The following is a 19594-nucleotide window of genomic DNA, read 5'->3' as shown; positions in this document are numbered from 1 at the left end:
GCCATAAGTCAGAATCGACTTGAAGGCAGTCCATTTCATTTTCAAGCATGATTACATGGGAGTAAATCCCATTGAACTGAATAAGTATGCAAATGATCAAACCTGCCCTCCCCCCCTCCGCCCTCCCATCACCTCCCTTTTGCCCCCTCCCCCTTCCTTCAACCCTCTCCCTCCCCTTTCCCTCCCCCTCCCCTCCCCTCCTTCCCCCTCCCCCTCCTTCTGCTCCCCTCTCCCCCTTATTCCTCCCCTCTATTCTACTCTCCCCCCCTCCTCCATGGTCAGTTTTACCTATCCTAGCCATGATTGCACAGGAGTGAATCCCATTGAACTCAATAAGCATGCAAATGATCAGAAGTGCCTTTCTCCTCCTACCCCTCTAATACGCCCAAAATAGAAATAGACCATAACCTCCAGTTTGAAACAAAAAAGGCTGTCTTCACCATCATATGACATCAACCAATAAAAAGGCTTTGAAATTAATAAAAATAAATTTGACACAGATTTCTATGATGAATAATGAGAGAAATAATTTTTTAGATTAGATTCTCTGTAGAAACAATAATAACACAGAAAAGAAGCAAAGTAAGAAGAACACCAACAAACATACAAAACTGTAATTCTCCATCTTTGGAGATGGCAGGTGTTGCCACCACTCACCATATGCTCAGAGGCACGTGTTACCAAATTCTTCCAAGCTACACAGGAAGTGGATTGGACTGTGAAAGACCAACCCAAACGGTGTTTGCATTTTGACAGATGTGTAGGGCAGCCCAGTATCTCAGAGAGGAGGTCAGGTCTCCTGCTCCCCTGGTGCATTCACTAGAGCTGCCCAATTTCCCTGCTTTTTAAAGTTGGATAGAAATGTCTGTGGGCTACAGGTACGTTCTTAAACCGCAAGGTTTTTTGCCTCTTAGTGAATTTTCATGTGATTTTGCATTCTTCCTGGGTTTCAGAGAACCCCCCCTTTCAGTAGAGATAGACAGATTGTTTTGCTGTTGTTTTTCTTTTCCTATTGGTTTCTTATCACTGTGGGCCCAGGAGAACTGCAGAGAGCTTTCCCCCATATGAACCCATCTTAATATAGGGATGCCAACCATTGTTACTATTGTAGTTTGGTATATATTGCAGCAGAGTTTAGAAATCAGTAGTCTGGTAGGACCAGTGAAGCTTAAAGTTTATTACTACTGGAAAATCAAGCCATTCTGAGTACAGGCGTGCCTGTGTGAGTTATCAGTCACACACGCTAACACTAGGTCAGAAGAAAGAGGAAGGAAATAAAGTCCAAAAATCCTCTGCATATCAACAAGTGAGTTACTAAAGAAGGAATCAACAAGAGAAAAATAGATTGCCTTTCTGTCTGTTGCGCACACACACACACTAGTTCAGGTTACTTGTTACAAGCATTGGTGCTTTACTCCCAACAGTTTCAACATTACTGAGGCCCCTGGTAAGGCTGGGGCAGGCAGAGTAACAGTAGAAATTGGTAGGTGGAGACAGGATGGACACTGCAGGTAAGAGATGGAGCCAAGGCTGAACCTGACAGACCACTGGCAGAGCCTATATTTGACAGGCTTTTCAACCTCCACCACCACCTCCACCTCCCCGTACTGGTTACTTGAAACAAAACAGCTGGACTAATTTGCTGTACTTTGTTAAGGGTGCTGGAAATGATAGGTGTGTAAGAGGTAATCTACAGTTCACATGATTCTTTTTTTGGGGGAGTGCTTTAAATGTTCTTTAAATGTATGGTGTGTATGCAACTCCAGTTTGAAATACACTGAAAGTTTAACTTCAACTCTGCTTCTGCAATTGGTCATTCAACCTTAAATACTATCAATTCCCTGGTTTTCTCCTGGCACGTGTAGCTATCAAAGTATAGAACATGAAGAATTCCTGAAACAATAGTTTTGCCAAAGAAGTCACAGGATAAGAAGGGCAAAATTTGGAGTATCCATAGGGTGTTTGTTATCTGATCTCAGTTAAGCAACTCATATTAAAGCACACTTGAGTGGATTAAAACAAGCTCTGTTCGGGTGTTGAAATCCTCCATGTGATTAAAATCTTGTGAGGGAGAGCATGGACAAGGATGCTAGCTCTGCTCTCTTTATCACTAATCCCACTGCCCTTCTTGAGTTTAAGCACTAAATGTCTGCAACTTGAAGACATTTTTACTCCTGTAGGCTCCTTACATGATTTAGAATTCTGTATAAACTGGATTCTAAATTGTATGGGGAGCCTACACAAGTAGAGAAGCCTCCCCACTGCAGACATTTGTCCTCTAACATGTGGTGGGCAGTGGGAATGAACACAGTGATGTGACAGAGGGCAGAGCTAGTGCACACATCCCCACTCTCCCCCTCCTTGCATGAGGGGCTTAATACCTAAAGAGACTTTGTGTCTTGTTACAATTTATGGAAAGGCTCAGGACCCCCAACAGCGGGTTCAGACCCCGGTGAAAAACTTTTTTCGGGCCCCCAAGCAAGGGCGGACCGGCTAAAAATCATTACACTTTAATCTTTTATATCATTATTATTTTCTTTGAAATTCACCAGTTTTACAATGGATGTCAAAAACAATCGACAAATGATACTACCAAGAAAGACAAAAACATATGCAACATAGTTGGGCCCTGGGCTCCCTTCCAGATTGCCAGGCCCCGGTAGGGTTGCCATATTGCCCAGTTAGCCGGGTTTTACCCGGATTCTTTGCATGCCACCTGGCGCCTGTTTAGCTCCTTAGGTGGCACGGAGTCTCAGCTTTAATTTTTTTAAAAAATTAAGTTTCTAGGTGGTCCGGTTCTCGAGATATACATAAAAACATCAGCCACCCCGACTATTAAATCTTTCTTTAAACAGTACTGTATAGCACTTTGTAGCTTTAACTCCGCCCGTTCAGGATTGCAGCCAATCAGTGGAGCCAAGGTTGTGTTTGGTTGACCTGAGGCAGCACCTAGAAAACCTCATTGCAATGCCAGAAAATGGTGGTTCCCCCCCCCCCCGTTTATCTGAAAATCTCATAAATTGGGTATATACATTTCAGTTTTTTCCCCTCTTGTGTGCAGGAGTCAGATCCTGGGCAGTGTTTTGAAAACCTTCTCAATGCTTGCTTTTTGTAAAAGCAATGCTAATCCCATATCTCCAGAGTAAATCCCATTGAATTCAATAGGACTTACTTTTGAGTAGACATGGTTATGAATGTGCTGAAAATCAATGGGACTTTGGAGTGAATGTAAAAAAGAATTGTGTTTGTATTCTAACTCTTTCTGTCCTTCCTCTCCAGTCCTACTTTAAAGCAAGTAGGCAGGGTTTACTTAGGTATTACAATTTTTATTCTGTAGGAAACTAATATTGATTTCTTTAAAACTAATACTGATTTTTCTGCAATGACCAACTGGTTTGACAATAAACTGTTATATGGGCTGTATGTATTTATACATCTGCAGTGTGTGTGCATGCGTGTATGGAGTCTTATGATTTGGAATTTTGGGTTGTGTGAATGAAGTTGCTTATCACTTGAGGTTGCATTTCTGTCCCTGTTTGAGTAAGCCCCACTGAATACACTGGGACTTGCTTCTGAATAAATAAACCTAGGATTGCACTATAAATATCTTTACAGTTTGTGTAAATAATAAATATATTTGATAGTCATGCTTATATAAATATTTCTTTATCATATTTTTGGTTTTTGGTTAGGAATACTGACTGGTTGTGAGATGCTTAGTTTTCTGCCTTACTCATAGGAATCTTGTTGTGGTTGGTATGGTGTTGCATTTAAGGAATCATGGTACGAAATGGCCTGAATCAGTATAAGGCAGATTCCTTGGTTCCTAAAAGTGGAAAGAGACTCAAGGGCCACAGTGACTCCAACATTTATTGATGTATTTTTATTTACAACATTTATATACTGCTTTATTGTAAAAAAATCTCAAAGCGGTTTACAGAAAGAATTAAAACAATAAAATTATTGGCAAAAGTGTTAAGGACAGATGCTTAAAAACATTCAAAGTAATAAAACCAACAATGAGTTAAAAACAGATTTAAAAACACATTAGCTTCCACATGCCTGGAGAGGCTTGCCTCAAGAAAACTGATTTTAGCAGGTGCTGAAAAGAGGCATCTGCCTAATGTCAATAGGCAAGGAGTTCCAAAGCGTAGGTGCTGCCACTTTACAGAACTGATTTCTTACAAGAGCAGAACAAGTACTATGTGGCAACCATAACATGGAAAGCACAGCTTGAACTTGGCCTGGTAGCAAATCAGCAACCAATGCAGATTTCAGAGCAGAGGTATTATGTGCTGATAGGATCTCACTCATGCCACCAATTGTGCTGCAGCATTCTGCATTAACTGCAGTCCCCAGGTCAGGTTGTGCTGCATGGGGATTTCTGTGACCTTGGCTGACTGGCTGCTAGGATTTTTTTAGTTTTGGTTTTTGGTTATGAATCCTGACTGGTTGTGGGATGCTGAGTTTTCTGCCTTACTCATAGGAATCTTGTTGTGGTTGGTATGGTATTACATTTAGGAAAGTGTTACTGCCTTTTGTGTTGTTTTTTTCCTATTTGCATTTCACTTATCTTTAACCTCACTCCGTTACAGCCATAGAAGCAACAACAGCATATGCAAGATAATTAACTCCCATTAGTGATAAGAGCAAGAATTTATAATTATTATTTTTATTAAAACAAGAGGCTTATGAGTACTTTGAAGAGGACCAGATATTTATTTTCTTTCTGAGCCCAGGACTGGGTCTTTCATGATGCCCCCGGGGGGGGGGGAGCAGGAGAGTAGTCAATAAGACAGACATCCTGGCATTGGTAATCTAATTAGCAAGGTATGTGTGGGGTTGTTGCACACTTCCAGGCCCAGTTTCATTTTGAGTATGGAGGTGGAACCTGTGTAGATGTGGTTGAGAAATTTTGAGTTAAGCAAAGCTCTGCTTTTATAAAACCTAAGAAACATACAGATACTTTGAATGTCTGAGTGCCTGCACCAGTGGAATACTGGAGGAACTTGTAAAACTTGCTGCAACAGTATTTAGAACTGAGCATGTGGTGTGAAAGACTCCTTTTCCTAACATTTTGGCTTGTTTTTCTCCACCCACCACATCTCTGAAATATGTCATATATGTAATGATTAACCGTACTGCTGCCCTGACTTACTTTGTTTGTTGCTATTTTGTGTTATTATTATGTTTTTATATTGATTGTGCATTTTTATTGTTTTTATTATATTTGTAAGCTGTGCTGAGCTCTGTTTTTAACAGCAGAAGGGCAGGATATAAATCATCTTAATCAATCAATAAATATTCCATAGTGTTGGAAACTAGTTTAGGCATTTAAGGCTGAAAATGTTGCTTTTTAAAAAAAGATTTCTCACATCTTTCCCAAGTTTTTGGTGGTAATTCCTAGGCACAAAAAGAAAACAACTGGACAATCCAAATATTAATATGCAGATATTAGCCTGCCCAGATTTGTTTAACTGGAATATGGCAACCCTAGGCCCCGGTAATTTGTACTGGCTTCCCGCCCGCTCCCCATCAGCCCTAGAAAGGCTAATAAGATTGTTGCATTGGTTTCATTTATATTTTGGAATTACTCTTCCTTGTAATGATAATGTTGCCATACAGTGTTCTTTGAGACAGAAAATCTCTCTTATTAAATTGTTTGTGATGTTATCTTCTTTTGTGGCTATTCAGGAGAAGAGATGCTGGCATCCTATCTTACAAAGACCATCTACCCGTCAGTCAAGTTTTGGTTGGAGATATTGATCGGCCTGGCTCAGAAGCCAAGTTAACTGTGGGCCCTCTGCGATGTCATGGAGACCGTAAGTTCTCTGTGACTTGATTTACATTAAAGGTCTACTTGCTTTACTACAATTACACCAAGGTAAAATGCCTAACCAAGATAATTTAGGAAAATATCTCTCTGCTTAAAATTGCTTCTCAGAAAACTATCCATAAATATGTTTCCAGAACATATGGTATGCTGTAATTTGGATTCTTGCATTGAGCAGGGAGTTGGATTCAATGGCCTTCTAGGCCCCTTTCAACTCTACAGTTCTATGATTCTATGAGAAGGAATACCTCTATCTTGCCTTTGATGAAGTTTGCCACAAAGGGAATTATTGTTGAGCTGGGGAGAGGCAGCACTGCAGGAGAGAACTGCAAGAAGTCAGTCAGGTCATGTGGTGTCTCCAAGATGTTGCACAATCTTTGGTCAGGGCTTCCACGCTATTGCAAGATTTGGGCCAATAACTTGGAGAGGGCCTATATTAGGGCTCTCCACACATTTGCCCAGCCTCAGGGTGCCTTGGACATGTGCTTTTGCATAATGCACATCCAAAAGCCATGCACAGAATACTTCAAAAATGCATATCAAAAAATTACTGTATAAAGGCTTGGTTTTGCATCTCAAGTGTAGATGTTCATCTTTTTTGCAGGGTAAATGGGGTAACTTTGCCCACCCAGCTAACTGTATGATGATATAAACAGTCATACAAACAGCAACAGAGCAGCACTCAACATCTGTGTTACCACAGAACTCTACAGTTAAAGAAATTAGCATTACTAATTATATGTGCAATAAGCTAAATTTATAGAGACATAAATAGCAGCATTATGGCTAAATGCATCATTGGGAGCTCATCTTATGGGTGTATAAAGTTTGACATTATTGCTGGTAAGGATCATCCATGTTAACAAAGGTGGATGCTGGTTTGCGAGCCAAAACTTCTTCCTTGCTATATGAGAAGTATTAAGTCAGGAATAACCGTTTTCAATCCAAGGGCAGCATTCCCTCATGGGCAACCTTGTGGGGGCCGTATGCCTATAGTGGGTGGGGCAATGGATGTGAAAATTATATTTGCACAGTAGGCTATAGTCCATGAATACAAAAGTCAGAGATTTCTACACATACTTCTCTCTTATCTAGACAAGCCAGAGACATTATTATGGTTCACAGACACATTCCAACTATACAAAAGAACTGGAGGAGGCTATGAAGCAGTGCCAGTTAGGGATTGGGCTGGGGAAAGGGTGTGTGACCTGGAGACAGTCCTGAGGGCCAAATAGAGAGGACTAGAGGGCCACATTTGGCTTCCAGGCCTGTGGTTACCCACCTCTGTGGTCAGGCGCTTTGTACTCCATATGTCAGGCATCACGTGATCCAAATTGATCCAAAACTGAGACTACCCCATAGCTATGCAAACTAAGGAGCACAATCACAGCAGTATGCTCACTGCTCTATTGTTTTGGTGCTCCAGCTGAAAACCAAAGTGCAATGCTGATCCCAAGGATGCATGCTTACCAGTGCTACACAGCATGTCCATGCTGTGCATATCCCTTTGAAGCTCCTAGTATAATGAACATTTCAAGTCTTGTGTTTATTATAATAACCTTTATAAGTTCTGGTAGTGTAGAGTAATAGTTATGTTTCAGGCCTACTAATTTCTGGTCCTGCTAAAACGAGTCTAAAGTAGATTTGATTGGGAATGTCACTTTTGTCATGACATTCATTATTCAAGGCTGGTAGCCTGCTATTGAATGTGACTATTTTGTATTTTTTTGCCTTAGGCCACAGTGTCCAAAGCCAAACCTAAAATGTGTGACTTGGAAATTTATTGTTCTACTTCATCCGTTTGTTCCTTTTCTATAAAAGCAATAGCCTTGCTTTGTATTATTACTGTTTTTCATACTGTGAGAAGAAATGCTGTCTAGAATTGACAATTAACATCAACATTTATTCTAAAATAGAATTCAGATGCTTGAATTCTTCAGTTTTGGATGTATAGATTAATATCTTCCTCTTTGACCCTAAAATCTGCAATATGCTTTCAATTAACAGAACCCATTGATTTTTAAGGCAGTCCTAAACATACTTAAGTGGGAGTAAATCCTATTGAACTCAGTGAACGTTAGTTCTGAGTAGGCATGCATAGGATTGCACTGTTAGTTTCTTAAAACTGGACGATGTTCCTTTGGCTGATGTTTATGGATGTTTATGCATCCATTTGTTTTATGTGACAAAGATTTTCTGGGTTTTGTTTTGTGTTTATTTTTTATTTTGGAAAAGTTATCAAGCATTCCTCTGCTAGTTTCCCAGCTAGCTGTGGGGGAATATTTTCCACATATTGCGCTAGGGCTTTAAGTTGTTGACCATTAACTGCAGCAGGCTCAGCCATTTTTTAGTTAGTCTTTGTATGTTGCTGAATTTGAATCTAGGATGTCTGTAGGTAGCCCAAGGCATTTATGCTCTCCTAAAGCGCACAATCATGGATCTTCTGCAAATTCTATGACAATAGCAAATGTGGCCTTAGGCTGCCCAATTCTTCCAGTAAATATTAATCACATTTGCATACCATCCTTCCTTCAAGGGAATGGGAAAGAAGAAAGCAAAGGATGGATTTACACTTGCCTTTGGTCACAATAACTTTTCGTTTTTGAGCCTACCCTGCGGCTGTGCAGGCGGCGAAAAAAGCTTACTTCTCTGCCACCCTTGCGTCTGCCCAGTGCTGTCCAGCGATGTTTTTTCAGGTGGTCCAGGGTCTTTTGGGATCTGGCCCGACAGCAGACTTTGAACCATCAGTTGGTCGCTGTGAAATGTTTGCAAGGCACTTTGCAGATAAAATTGCTCGCATTTGGATTGACTTGGACTCCTCGTTAATTACAGTTGCACCAGATGTCCCTGTTGCTCTTTTTGGTCATTTTTCCATGGATACTTTTCAGCTTGTAAAACTTGAGGATGTGGACAGGATTCTGGGAGAAATGAGGGCCATTACCTGCTTGCTTGATCCTTGCCCATCCTGGCTAATAAAATCCGCCAGATTGGGAGTAGCTGGTTGGTTGACATATCTGATTAACACCTCCCTAAGGGAAGGCTCTATGCCAACATTGCTGAAGGAGGCTGTGATTAGACCTTTGTTAAAAAAGCCTTCACTAGATCCTGCAGATCTTAATAACTTCCGGCCAGTCTCTAATATCCCCTTTCTTGGCAAGGTGATTGAGAGGGTGGTGGCGGCTCAACTCCAGGTTTTCCTGGATGAATCGGATTATCTAGACCCTTTTGAATCCTGGTCATAGGACAGAGACTGCCCTGGTTGCCCTGCTTGATGACCTACGCCGGTCATCGGACAGGGGGAGTGCATCCCTGTTGGTGCTGCTGGACCTCTCAGCGGCCTTTGATACCATCGATCATGGTATCTGTGATGTTCCTGTATTAATGTATATATGGTAAGTGCTGTTTGTATAGAAGATACATGGTAAGTGGAATGAAAGAGGAGGGGGGAGTAAATCAGCAGTAGAATGCTGGATGATTGGCTGAGTGTTTGGATGGCTGAGAGTATAAATGGAAGGATGACAGTTGAATCTGGGTGGACGTTAGTGGGTTGTTTGAGAGGTGTTTGGTGGACGTGAGTGGGTTGTTTTGGTGGAGTTTGGAGGTGGGTGTGAGTTGGTGTATGTCAGGAGAGTGTGGAGAAAGAGGGAGGTGGAGTTCGGATTAGTAATAAATCAAATATCACAGTACCAGATGAAACCATAAGCTTGTAGATCATTATCAAAGTTATCTTGTTATTAATGTTATTTAATAAATACTATTTTGGTTTACCGAAGGCCTGATCCTTGGCTGGGGTTTCACAAACCAGAAGGGAGGGTAAGGTAATAACCAAGGCTGAAGGGAAACTGTAACAAATGGTGGCAGCGGTGAAGAGGAGAAGATAACATTATAAGTATCCAGAGCAACCCCGAGTTATGAGTTATCTGCATTGACACAAGGGGGTTGGGAACAGCATAGGCACGCAGTCACGAATGTAACCGGATAGAGAGACTCAGGCAAGGTCTCTGGGAACATTGGTTGTAGAACGTGACTGGTGGTGCTGCCTAGCAGGGGGATCTATTGAGATCTGTGCTAGAGTGGAGAGAAAAACCATAAAAAAGGACAGCCCGGACTGGTGGAGTCCCTGGTGGTGCCTAGTGAAAGGCAGTAGCCACGAGCAGGTAGGAACCTGACAGGGAGAGCCAGGGAAGGGCGTCACAGTATCCTTCTGAGCCATCTCACTAGGATGGGCCTAGGAGGCACTGTTCTACAGTGGCTCCGTTCCTATATAATGGACAGGACCCAGAAAGTGGTGCTGGGAGACTACTGCTCAACCCCCTGGCCATTGGCCTATGGGGTACCTCAGGGTTCCATTCTGTCTCCCATGCTCTTTAACATTTATATGAAACCACTGGGAGAAGTCATCCGGAGATTTGGAGTGCTATGTCATCAATATGCTGATGACACTCAACTCTATCTCTCCCTTCCATCTGATGGCAAGGTGGGACTGCTCATCCTAAACCGGTGCCTGGAGGCTGTGAAGGGCTGGATGTGGGTGAACAAACTGAAACTTAATCCAGACAAGACAGAAGTGTTTCTGGCCAAGGGAAAAACTGCCCCAGGAATAGGGTTGCAACCTGTTCTGGATGGGGTTGCACTTCCCTTGAAAGAGTAGGTCCGCAGTCTGGGAGTTCTTCTGGATCCTGCTCTGCTGCTGGAATATCAGGTGGCTATGGGAGCCAGGGGTGCTTTTGGCCATCTCAAAATGGTCTACCAGCTGTGTCCGTTCCTGGAAGCAGCTGACTTGGCCACACTGACACATGCATTGGTGACATCGAGGCTTGATTACTGTAATGTACTCTACGTGGGGCTGCCTTTGAAAACTATTCAGAAACTACAGTTGGTCCAAAATGCAGCAGCCAGAATGTTAACTGGAGCATGGCACAGGGAGCATATTACCCCTGTGCTTTATCGACTCCACTGGCTCCCAATTTGTTTCCGAGCCCAATTCAAATTGCTGGTTTTGACCTTTAAAGCCCTAAATGGCCTTGGACCAGTGTACTTAAGGGACCGCTTACGTCCATATGTTCCTAGCCTGGATTTAAGATCATCTACCTCTGGTCTCCTCTGCATGCCTAGAATGAAAGAAGTTAGATTGACAGGCACACGGGAGAGAGCCTTTTCAATGGTGGCTCCCAGACTTTGGAATTCCCTGACCCAAGAAGCCCGCTTTGCTCCTGCCCTGATGGTCTTCTGGAAACTTGTAAAAACTATTTTGTTCCGGAGAGCCTTTGGTTGGGACTGATGGGTCAGCCTGTTACTGTTTTAAGTTTTTCATCTTTTATTTTTATCTTTTAAGTTCTTTTATTCTCACCTTCTTATGTGTATGCACATATATACATGTTTTATGTTTGTATGTGTATGCATAATGCATTTTATACATTTTAATAGTATTTTATACATTTTAATAGTATTTTATACATTTTAATTTACTGTAATTTTTAATGTTTTATTGTGTATTTTATTGTGTATTTTATTATATATGTGTGCAATTTTATTGTAGCCCCACCTTGTGCCCTATTGTAGGGTAGAAGGGCGGGATAGAAATATTTTAAATAAATAAGCCAATAGAGATGACTTGGTGGATGAAGGGGCAGTCATGGGAACTCTGGGGAAAAGTGACCAAGCTATACATGAGTTCTTGATTTTAAAGGAAGCAAAAGCTGAGAGTAATCATATGCGTACCCTGGACTTCAGGAAAGCCAATTTTAATAAACTCAGAACAATGGTAAGTAAGATTCCATGGCAAGCAATCCTAATGAGAAAAGGAGTCCAAGATGGGTGGGAGTTTCTAGAAAAGGAAATTCTAAAGGCACAATGGCAAACAATTCCAACAAGGAAAAAAGAGGGGAAACAGCAGAAGAAGCCAATGTGGCTTCACAGAAAGCTTAGAGGTGACCTGAAAACAAAAAAGGACACATACAGGAAGTGGAAAGAAGGTCAGACCACAAACAAAGCGTACAGACAGGTAGCACGGAATTGCAGGGATGGTATCAGGAAGGCTAAAGCTGAGAATGAGCTGAGGTTAGCGAGAGATGCCAAAAGCAACAAAAAAGCTTTCCTCAGGTACATCCATAGTAAAAGACAGAGAAAATAAATGGTGGCACAGATACTCAATGAGGATGGCAAAATGATAATAGATGACAAAGAAGAGGCAGAAGTCCTCAATTCCTACTTTGGCTCAGTCTTTTCCAAAAGAGGGTCTATGACCTTCCTGGGAAAATGAAGTGGAATGCTTTAATTTAGATTCCTGCACTGTGCAAGGGGTTGGAGTCGATGGTGTTATAAGCTACTTCCAACTCTATGATTCTATGTGTTCTCATGTCTGCATGTTTATAGCAGGCTTTCAAAAGCATACTGCATTGTCCTTAGTGAGATTTCAGAAGGGGGCTGACTGTGTGCTTATGGAATTCTACTTTCTCTCTCTTCCCTGTGTTTGAACTGACAGCACTCACATCTACAGTTCTAATGTCACTTTAACTCTTCTGGTGTTACTTTGCAGCCTTTTTTCCTACCTTTTGTCTTTAAATCCACTGTAGTAGGGATGGGAGGAAAATTCAGTTCAGTTCGCATTTAAAGTTGAATTTATCAAATGATGCCCTCATCCAATAATTGGCATTCTGTGTTTTCCCCCTGGTTTGTATCTCAGAGTAGCACAAACTTTACAGGTGTGAGTGCTCGTCTAGCTTTTTTAAAGGGTGGGATTTTGATGTGGGGGCTGCAGAGCAGGTCATTTTTTTAAAAAAGGATTAACTTTTGTCAGTTTTTACCAGCTGCACCATGGTGATTAATGGTGGAATAAAACAATTAACTGGCAGCTGACCAGACAGTGGCTAGGTTGTAAATCGAGGCTTGGGGATCATGAGGGAAGGGAAGAACTGGGATCCAGTTTTGTTTTGTGCAAAGACAAAGTCTGGCAAGGTAGTCCAAGGTCAAAAATAGTCCAGCAAGACAGTTCAAACCAAAAAAAATGAAAAGGAACTGAGACATGGGCAAGGCTGGTGAGAGTCTGACATTGGTGTCTGATGTTGCTTCCAGAGGAGGGCAAAAGACCTCTGGTGGCCTTTTGAACTCCACTCCCTGGTCACGTGATTGCAATCAGCCCTCCAGGAGCTTGCAGTCTTAAACAGCCAGAATGCCTGCATTGCTCTGATTCTTGCTGGCATGTTCACTCTGCAAAGGACAGAGAGACTTTGTTTTGAAACACACTTTGTCAGTCAACTCAGCCTCTCTCTTTAATAAGGAACTATTTTATTAAGCCAAATAAACAAATGGTATACAGCATCTCCAAGAAAACGTACAGTCTCGGGATAGTGAATTGACGATGGTGATGATGGTGAAGTTTGATGGGAGATAGTTCTATTGTTGACTGTAGGATTGTTGAGAAGTAGGGTTGCCAGACTCCAGCTTTTGGAGGTCCTCTCTGGGTCTACAGGTGAGGCACCTTAATCTCCAGACTCTCAGCTTTCATTTAAAAAAATAATTAAGTTTCTAGGTGGTCTGGTTGACAAGATACATGCCAAAACGTCAGCAGCCCTTCCCCGCAATTTCTGTTAAATGAGCTCGTAGCTGGCTGCTCTAACCTCACTATTTCGGGTTTGTAGCCAATAAGTGAAGTCAGGGTTGTGATTGACAAGATATTTGTTGGCCTCCAGGCAGTAGCTAGACCCCATTGCAAGGCCAGAAACCTGTTGTTTTTTCTTGCTTATCAGAAAATCTCATAAATTGAATAAGTATATAGCTTTCAGTCTTTTTCTCTCTTGTGTGCAGAAGTCAAACAAATTTACATTTTTCTAAGAGGGCAGTGTTTTGAAAACCTTCCCAATATGAAGCTTTAATCCAACACTCCCTTTTCTGGGAGTAAAGCTACAATGCTAATCCCACATACCCAGAGTAAACCCCATTGAATTCAATAGGACTTACTTTTGAGTAGACATGGTTAGGATTGTGCTGTAAATTCATGAGACTTTTGAGGGAACATAGCAAAGAATTGTGTTTGTGTTGTAAATCCTTCTGTCCTCATCCAATCCTATTTTTAAAGTAATTAGGCAGGGCTTAGGTATCACTGCTTTTATTGTGTAGAAGACTAATACTGATTTTTTTAAAAAATATTCTGCAATGACCAACTGGTTTTTGACAATAAACTGTTATATGAGTTGTATGTATTTTTACATCTGCAATGTGTGTGTGCATGTGTATGCAGTCTTTCCAACAACTCCGTGAGGTAGGGTTGCTGACTAGGGTTGCCAGGTCTCCAGTTTTTGCCTGGTGAGTCACCTTAATTTCCAGACTCTTCACTGTTATTTATTTTTAAAAAATTAAGTTTCTAGGTGGTCTGGTTCAAAAGATATAAACCAAAATGTCAGCTGCCTATCCCCCAACAACGTCTGTTAGGACCAGCTGCTCTAATTCCTGCCCTTTCAGGTTTTTAGCCAATAAGTGAAGTCAGAGTTTTGACTGACAAGATTTGTTGACCTCCAGGCAATACCTAAACCCCATTTCAAGTTTTGAGAACAGTTTCTTTTTCCTGCTTGCCTCACATCAGGGATTCAGTAAACATATACCTTTCAGCAGTATGAAGAGTACTTTCTCTGTACAGGATTGGGACTTGCTTCTGAGTAAACATGCATAAGATTGCACTACAACAGAAGATCACAGCAGAATCTTGATGAGCATACACAGTAAAACAATTTTAGTTGTAATTAAAAGTGTACATGCAGGGTTTTTTTAATTACTTGCAAAAATGGCATATATATTTTATCTTTCAAATAACTTTTGAACAGAAGTTTTTAAAAGTGTACATGCTGCAGTGTTATAATTTTTCTAATTAAGGAGTCAAACAAGTTTAAATTTTACAGGACTGCTGAAGAGGGCAGTTTATTATTCCGGTTATGAATAAGAATTCAGTAGGACTTACTTTTCAGTAGAAATGGTTAGGATTGTGTGAAAAATCAGTGGGACTTTTGAGTGAACATAGAAAAGGATTGTGTTGTAAACCTTTTTCTCCCCCACTGATCTCTTTTTTTTCCTTTAAGCAGTTAGGCAGGGCTTACCTAGGTATCACTGCTTTTATTTGGCAGGAAACAAATACATTTAAAAAAAATGTTCTGCAGTGGCCAACTGGTTTTGACAATAAACTATTATATGGGGTGTATGTATTTTTACATCTCCAGTGTGTGTGTGTATGGAATATTTCTAACAACTTTGTGAGGTACAGTTGGAAACCAAGGCAGCTCACAACAAGTAATAAAGCTATTTGAAATTCAGTAACCATAAAACAAGTAAAAACAGTTGCAAAACAGCTTAAAGTGGCATGATTCTGAATTTTAGGTTGGGTGAGTGAAGTTCCTTATCACTGAATTGCAGTCCTGTGCATGCTTCCTTGGTGAATAAGCCCCATTGAATCATTGGGACTTGCTTCTGAGTAAACATGCATAGGATTGCCCTATAAATATCTTTACATGTTATGTAAATAATAAACATCTTTGACGTACATGCTTATATAAATATTTCATCATACTATGTCTTGATATGTATCTGAATTCACACTATGTTTGTAAATTATTATTTACAAATTATTATTTCCTCTACATTTTAAGTGTGCCCTTTGTCCTTAGGGTGTCATTGTCCCCTCTGTTGTTTTCACTCTGAGGGGCAGATTAGGCTGAGAGATGGTGCGTAGCCCATGGTCACCTAGTAAACTTTGTACCTTATTTTTATTTTAAAATTTAATTAAAATTATTTATATGAGGCAAAGTATATGAAGTAATGCAGATCCACATAATACATTTAAAGCACATCCAACTTGCACTTAAAGCACATGACGTGCCCCAAAGAATCCTGGGAAATGCAGTTTTCCCCTCACAGTTATAGTTTTTACCATCCTTAACAAACTACAGTTCCCAGGGTTCTGTGGTGGGATTCATGTACTTCAAATGTATGTTGAATATGCTTTAAATGCATGGTTTGGATCTGCCCTAGTATGCTGTGCATTCATTAGTGAACTGAAAAGAACAATTTTAAAAGATACTTCTTTAAACAGGGTTGTAGCTCAGTGGAAGGGCACATGCTTTGCATGCAAAGGTCCAAAGTTCAATCTCTGGAAAAGACTATTGCCTGGAATCCTGGAGAGCCAATGCTAGTTCATGTCATCAGTACTGAGCTAGATGGTGTCAAATGGCCTGAGTCAGTATAAGGCAGATTCCTTTGTGCCTAAAAGAGGAGAGAGCCACAGTGACTCTGAAATTTATGTATGTATTTTATTTACAACATTTATATACCGCTTTATTGTAAAAAAACCTCAAAGTAGTTTATAAAAGGAATTAAAACAATGAAATTATTGGCAAAAACAGTTAAACAGATATTTAAAAACATTCAAACCAACAATGAGTTAAAAACAGATAAAAAACATAATAGCTTCTACGTGCCTGTATAGGGCTGCTTAAACAAAAATGTTTTAGCAGGTGCCAAAATAAGTACAATTAATAAGTCAGTGCAGGCCTAATGTAAATAGGCAAGGAGTTCCAAAGTGTAGGTACTGCCATGCTAAAGGATTGATTTCTTACAAGAGCAGAACAAGTGCTATGTGGCACCCATAGCATGGAAAGCACACCTTGAACTTGGCCTGGTAGCAAATCAGCAACTAATGCAGATTTCAGAGCAGAGGTATTATGTGCTGATAGGCTCTCACTCATGTCAGCAATCGTGCCGCAGCATTCTGCATTAACTGCAGACCCCGGGTCAGGCTGTGCTACATGGGGAATTCTGTGACCTTGGCTGACTGGCTGCCAGGATTTTTTTCGTTTTGGTTTTTGGTTAGGAAACTTGACTGGTTGTGGGATGCTGAATTTTCTGCCTTACTCATAGGAATCTTGTTTTGGTGTTATGGTATAGCATTTAGAAAATCATCACTGTCTTTTGTTTTTCTTTTTCTATTTGCATTTCAGTTACCTTTAACCTCACTCCCTTACATCCATAGAAGCAACAGTGGTTCCATGCACTCAGCTCAACCCCCTTAAACCCACTGATGATGCATCTTGTTGTTTGCATGATGGTTTGTTACTTGCCCAATAGAGGTAAAGGAGAATTCACATACTGGGAAGTATGGCTGCAATTGCTGTTGTTCCCAAGCTGCTTCCTATGAAGGTAGACCAAACCACATATGCTTTCTCTCTGTCAGTTATTAACCACTGGAATTGGATTGGCTGTGTAAGTGAGTTTTTAGCAGTCCACAGGGTAAACAGAAAAGGGTAGAGAATCTTCTTACTCTTACTCATTTTTCAGACCTCTTTCTGAAGTGAAGGGTCAAAACTGTAAAGAAGCTTGGAGCTGCCATATTAAAAGGCAGGGGCAGGGCATTCCAGGCAGTGGGTTGCCAACCATATTTTAACATGGATATCTTTGCAGAGGATCCCTAGTCAAGCTTTACCAACAGCACAATCCAAACCATATCTACTCAGAAGTCCTATTGAATTCTATGGGGCTTAGTCCCTTAGTAAGTGTGTTTAGAATTGCAGCTTTCAGGGGCATCCATCTTTACTCCTTAGGGCTCCCATCTAACATCCCCACCTCCCTAGGCTCCTTTCTTCCTACAATGACCTTCTGGTGACTGGCCTGGCCTGAGGGTGTTGAAATTCTTCTTGCCCAAAGCAAGTAGGCTAGATTAAATGTTCCCTACCCAGGCTCCATCTTTTAGCAAAGATTTCTATCTTAATTTCCAATCAGAGAAATATTTTTGTTTGAATTGTATGCTCCAAGCAACTTTGGTTGATGCTTAATGACATCACTGGGGCCCACCCATGAAATCTCAGGGTTTGGGATGCTTGTGACCTGGCAACACTAGTCTCCATATATATAATTCTAAACCCTGTGGAGGCAGCACAGGCCTCCTGTTCACTCTCTGAGTCTGACTCAAAGGTTCTAGCTGTGTCCTGAACACTTTCCAACGGTGGGGGTCTAGAGCTGTATCTTTGGTGGTTCTGCTTGTTCCCTCACCTGGGTCTGCTGTACTCCTCCTCGTCCTCCTCCGATGGAGGCGTGAGTTGTGACAATTTTATAGTGTTATGGTGTTATATACATCTCTTTCATTTAAAGAAAAAAATAGTTGAATAGGGTGATGCCACTTTTAAGGTTAGTCCCCAAGGTGACCTAAATGTCAGAGAAATTAAAAATATAACATATTCTCCTCAACTGTAGCTGGGGCTTGATGTTTTCACAAATTGTTATATATAGCTTTGCTGTTTAGATTTGTTTACGTTCCATATGTTATTTTGGAAATTTATTTATTTCTTCTAATAAAAGGTTTTAAAAAATTGTAGTTGGAAGAGTGTTTAATTGCTAATTAAAAGATTGGTTTTTAAAAATACAGAGGGCCATAAAATGCCACCCACCACAAGGGTTATAGTGAATGGGTGTTGAGATTCAGATGGTCATACCCACAGTAGTTATGTCAATCCCACTGTTTTGCCAAAGGTATTTTTCCCAGAGGCAAGAAAGTTTGGGATCTCAAAGACCTGAAACACACTTGTGAAGGTGAAAAATTTAGTACTTTAGTGACGTTTTGCAGGCAGACACTTACACTTAAAGTAGCCCTTATCTTACGTTCCCGTTTTCCCAACTGGAAGCCCCAAACAGCAGACAGCACAGAGATCATGTTATGGCCCTGTTTGGATTTACACCTTGCCGCCCTTCCCTGCAGGCCGGTGTCAAGGCTTATCTGCCCAGATCTAGGGCCCTTTATTTATACCGAAAAGACCCTCTAGGAGGGGGCACAGGTGGCACCTATACTTGTGAGATTTTTATCTTTCCCAGGGGATAGTGTCTTTAGATCTCACACTTCTGACTTTTGTTTACCATTCCCTGTGGGTCACTGTCCTTGAATTTATGCTAGCAAGAGCTGAGAATGCAGCTGTGAAGCTCACTCTCAGCCCGTCAGTGTATGTGATTAGCTCAACCACTGTCTGTTTTGGCTAATTAAACAGCCTTTTCCAGCTCTTGTTTTCAGCATAGGCAAAGGCTTCTTCCCAGCTTTTGTTTACATAACCTGTGAGAAATTCCTGAACAGAGCTTTTTCAGACTCCAGTACAGTTTTTAAAAACCCTAATTACACATGGCCCTGAAGGGGGAGGGGGAAGGAGACGTGTCTCCTCCTCCCCAACTGAGAGAGGGGTCAATTCTGTGCATGACTGCCCCCCAATTCATCAGCTGTTGAGCTGAGGAAGCAATCCTGCATGGTGCTGGTTTGCAAGGGGGTTTACTGCAAGAAAGCGGTAATATCATACTCCGCATTCATGTCAGCTCTCACGGGATCCCTCATGATCCTGGGTGATCTCACAAGAGCTGCAAAGGGGCAAGGGCAGACTCAGGCCTATAAAAGGCCTTGCCTGCTCGACACTGGGCTCTTTCTTAATGTGCCAGCTTTGAGAAGGACGTTGTTAGAGCTGACTGTCGGAGAACCACATGCATTGGGACAAAGAGGTTGGTATTGGTCAGGGTTCTCCGGCTGCCACTCCATGGCCTTCTCCCTCAAACAGCCAGCACAATTCAAAGCTTCAAGACAGGTAGGCCTGTCTGTCGGGCATCCCCCATTACCATCTCAGGTAAGCACATTTGAGTAGCCCTGTTCCTTTTTCATGAAATGTTTGTGCTCCTTCCATGACATCTCAGCACTTCATCCAGTGGCTCGGGTAGGCTTGCAGGTGAAAGGCAGTGGCCAACTTTTAGCCT

General features: G+C 41.4%; 1 protein-coding gene across 1 annotated transcript in view; it reads left to right on the top strand.

Moving 5' to 3' along the window:
* CNTNAP2 (contactin associated protein 2) overlaps positions 1-19594 on the top strand; it is a 1241930-nt gene that overhangs the window by 974689 nt on the left and 247647 nt on the right. The window contains exon 15 of the mRNA XM_061587450.1: positions 5695-5822. Within this exon, the coding sequence (XP_061443434.1) occupies positions 5695-5822 (128 nt within the window). The remainder of the gene's footprint in view (positions 1-5694; positions 5823-19594) is intronic.

Source organism: Rhineura floridana, chromosome 10 (assembly GCF_030035675.1).
Source record: "Rhineura floridana isolate rRhiFlo1 chromosome 10, rRhiFlo1.hap2, whole genome shotgun sequence".
Lineage (NCBI taxonomy): Eukaryota > Metazoa > Chordata > Lepidosauria > Squamata > Rhineuridae > Rhineura > Rhineura floridana.
Note: the sequence above shows the minus strand (reverse complement) of the source record. Positions and strands in the feature narration are given on the sequence as shown.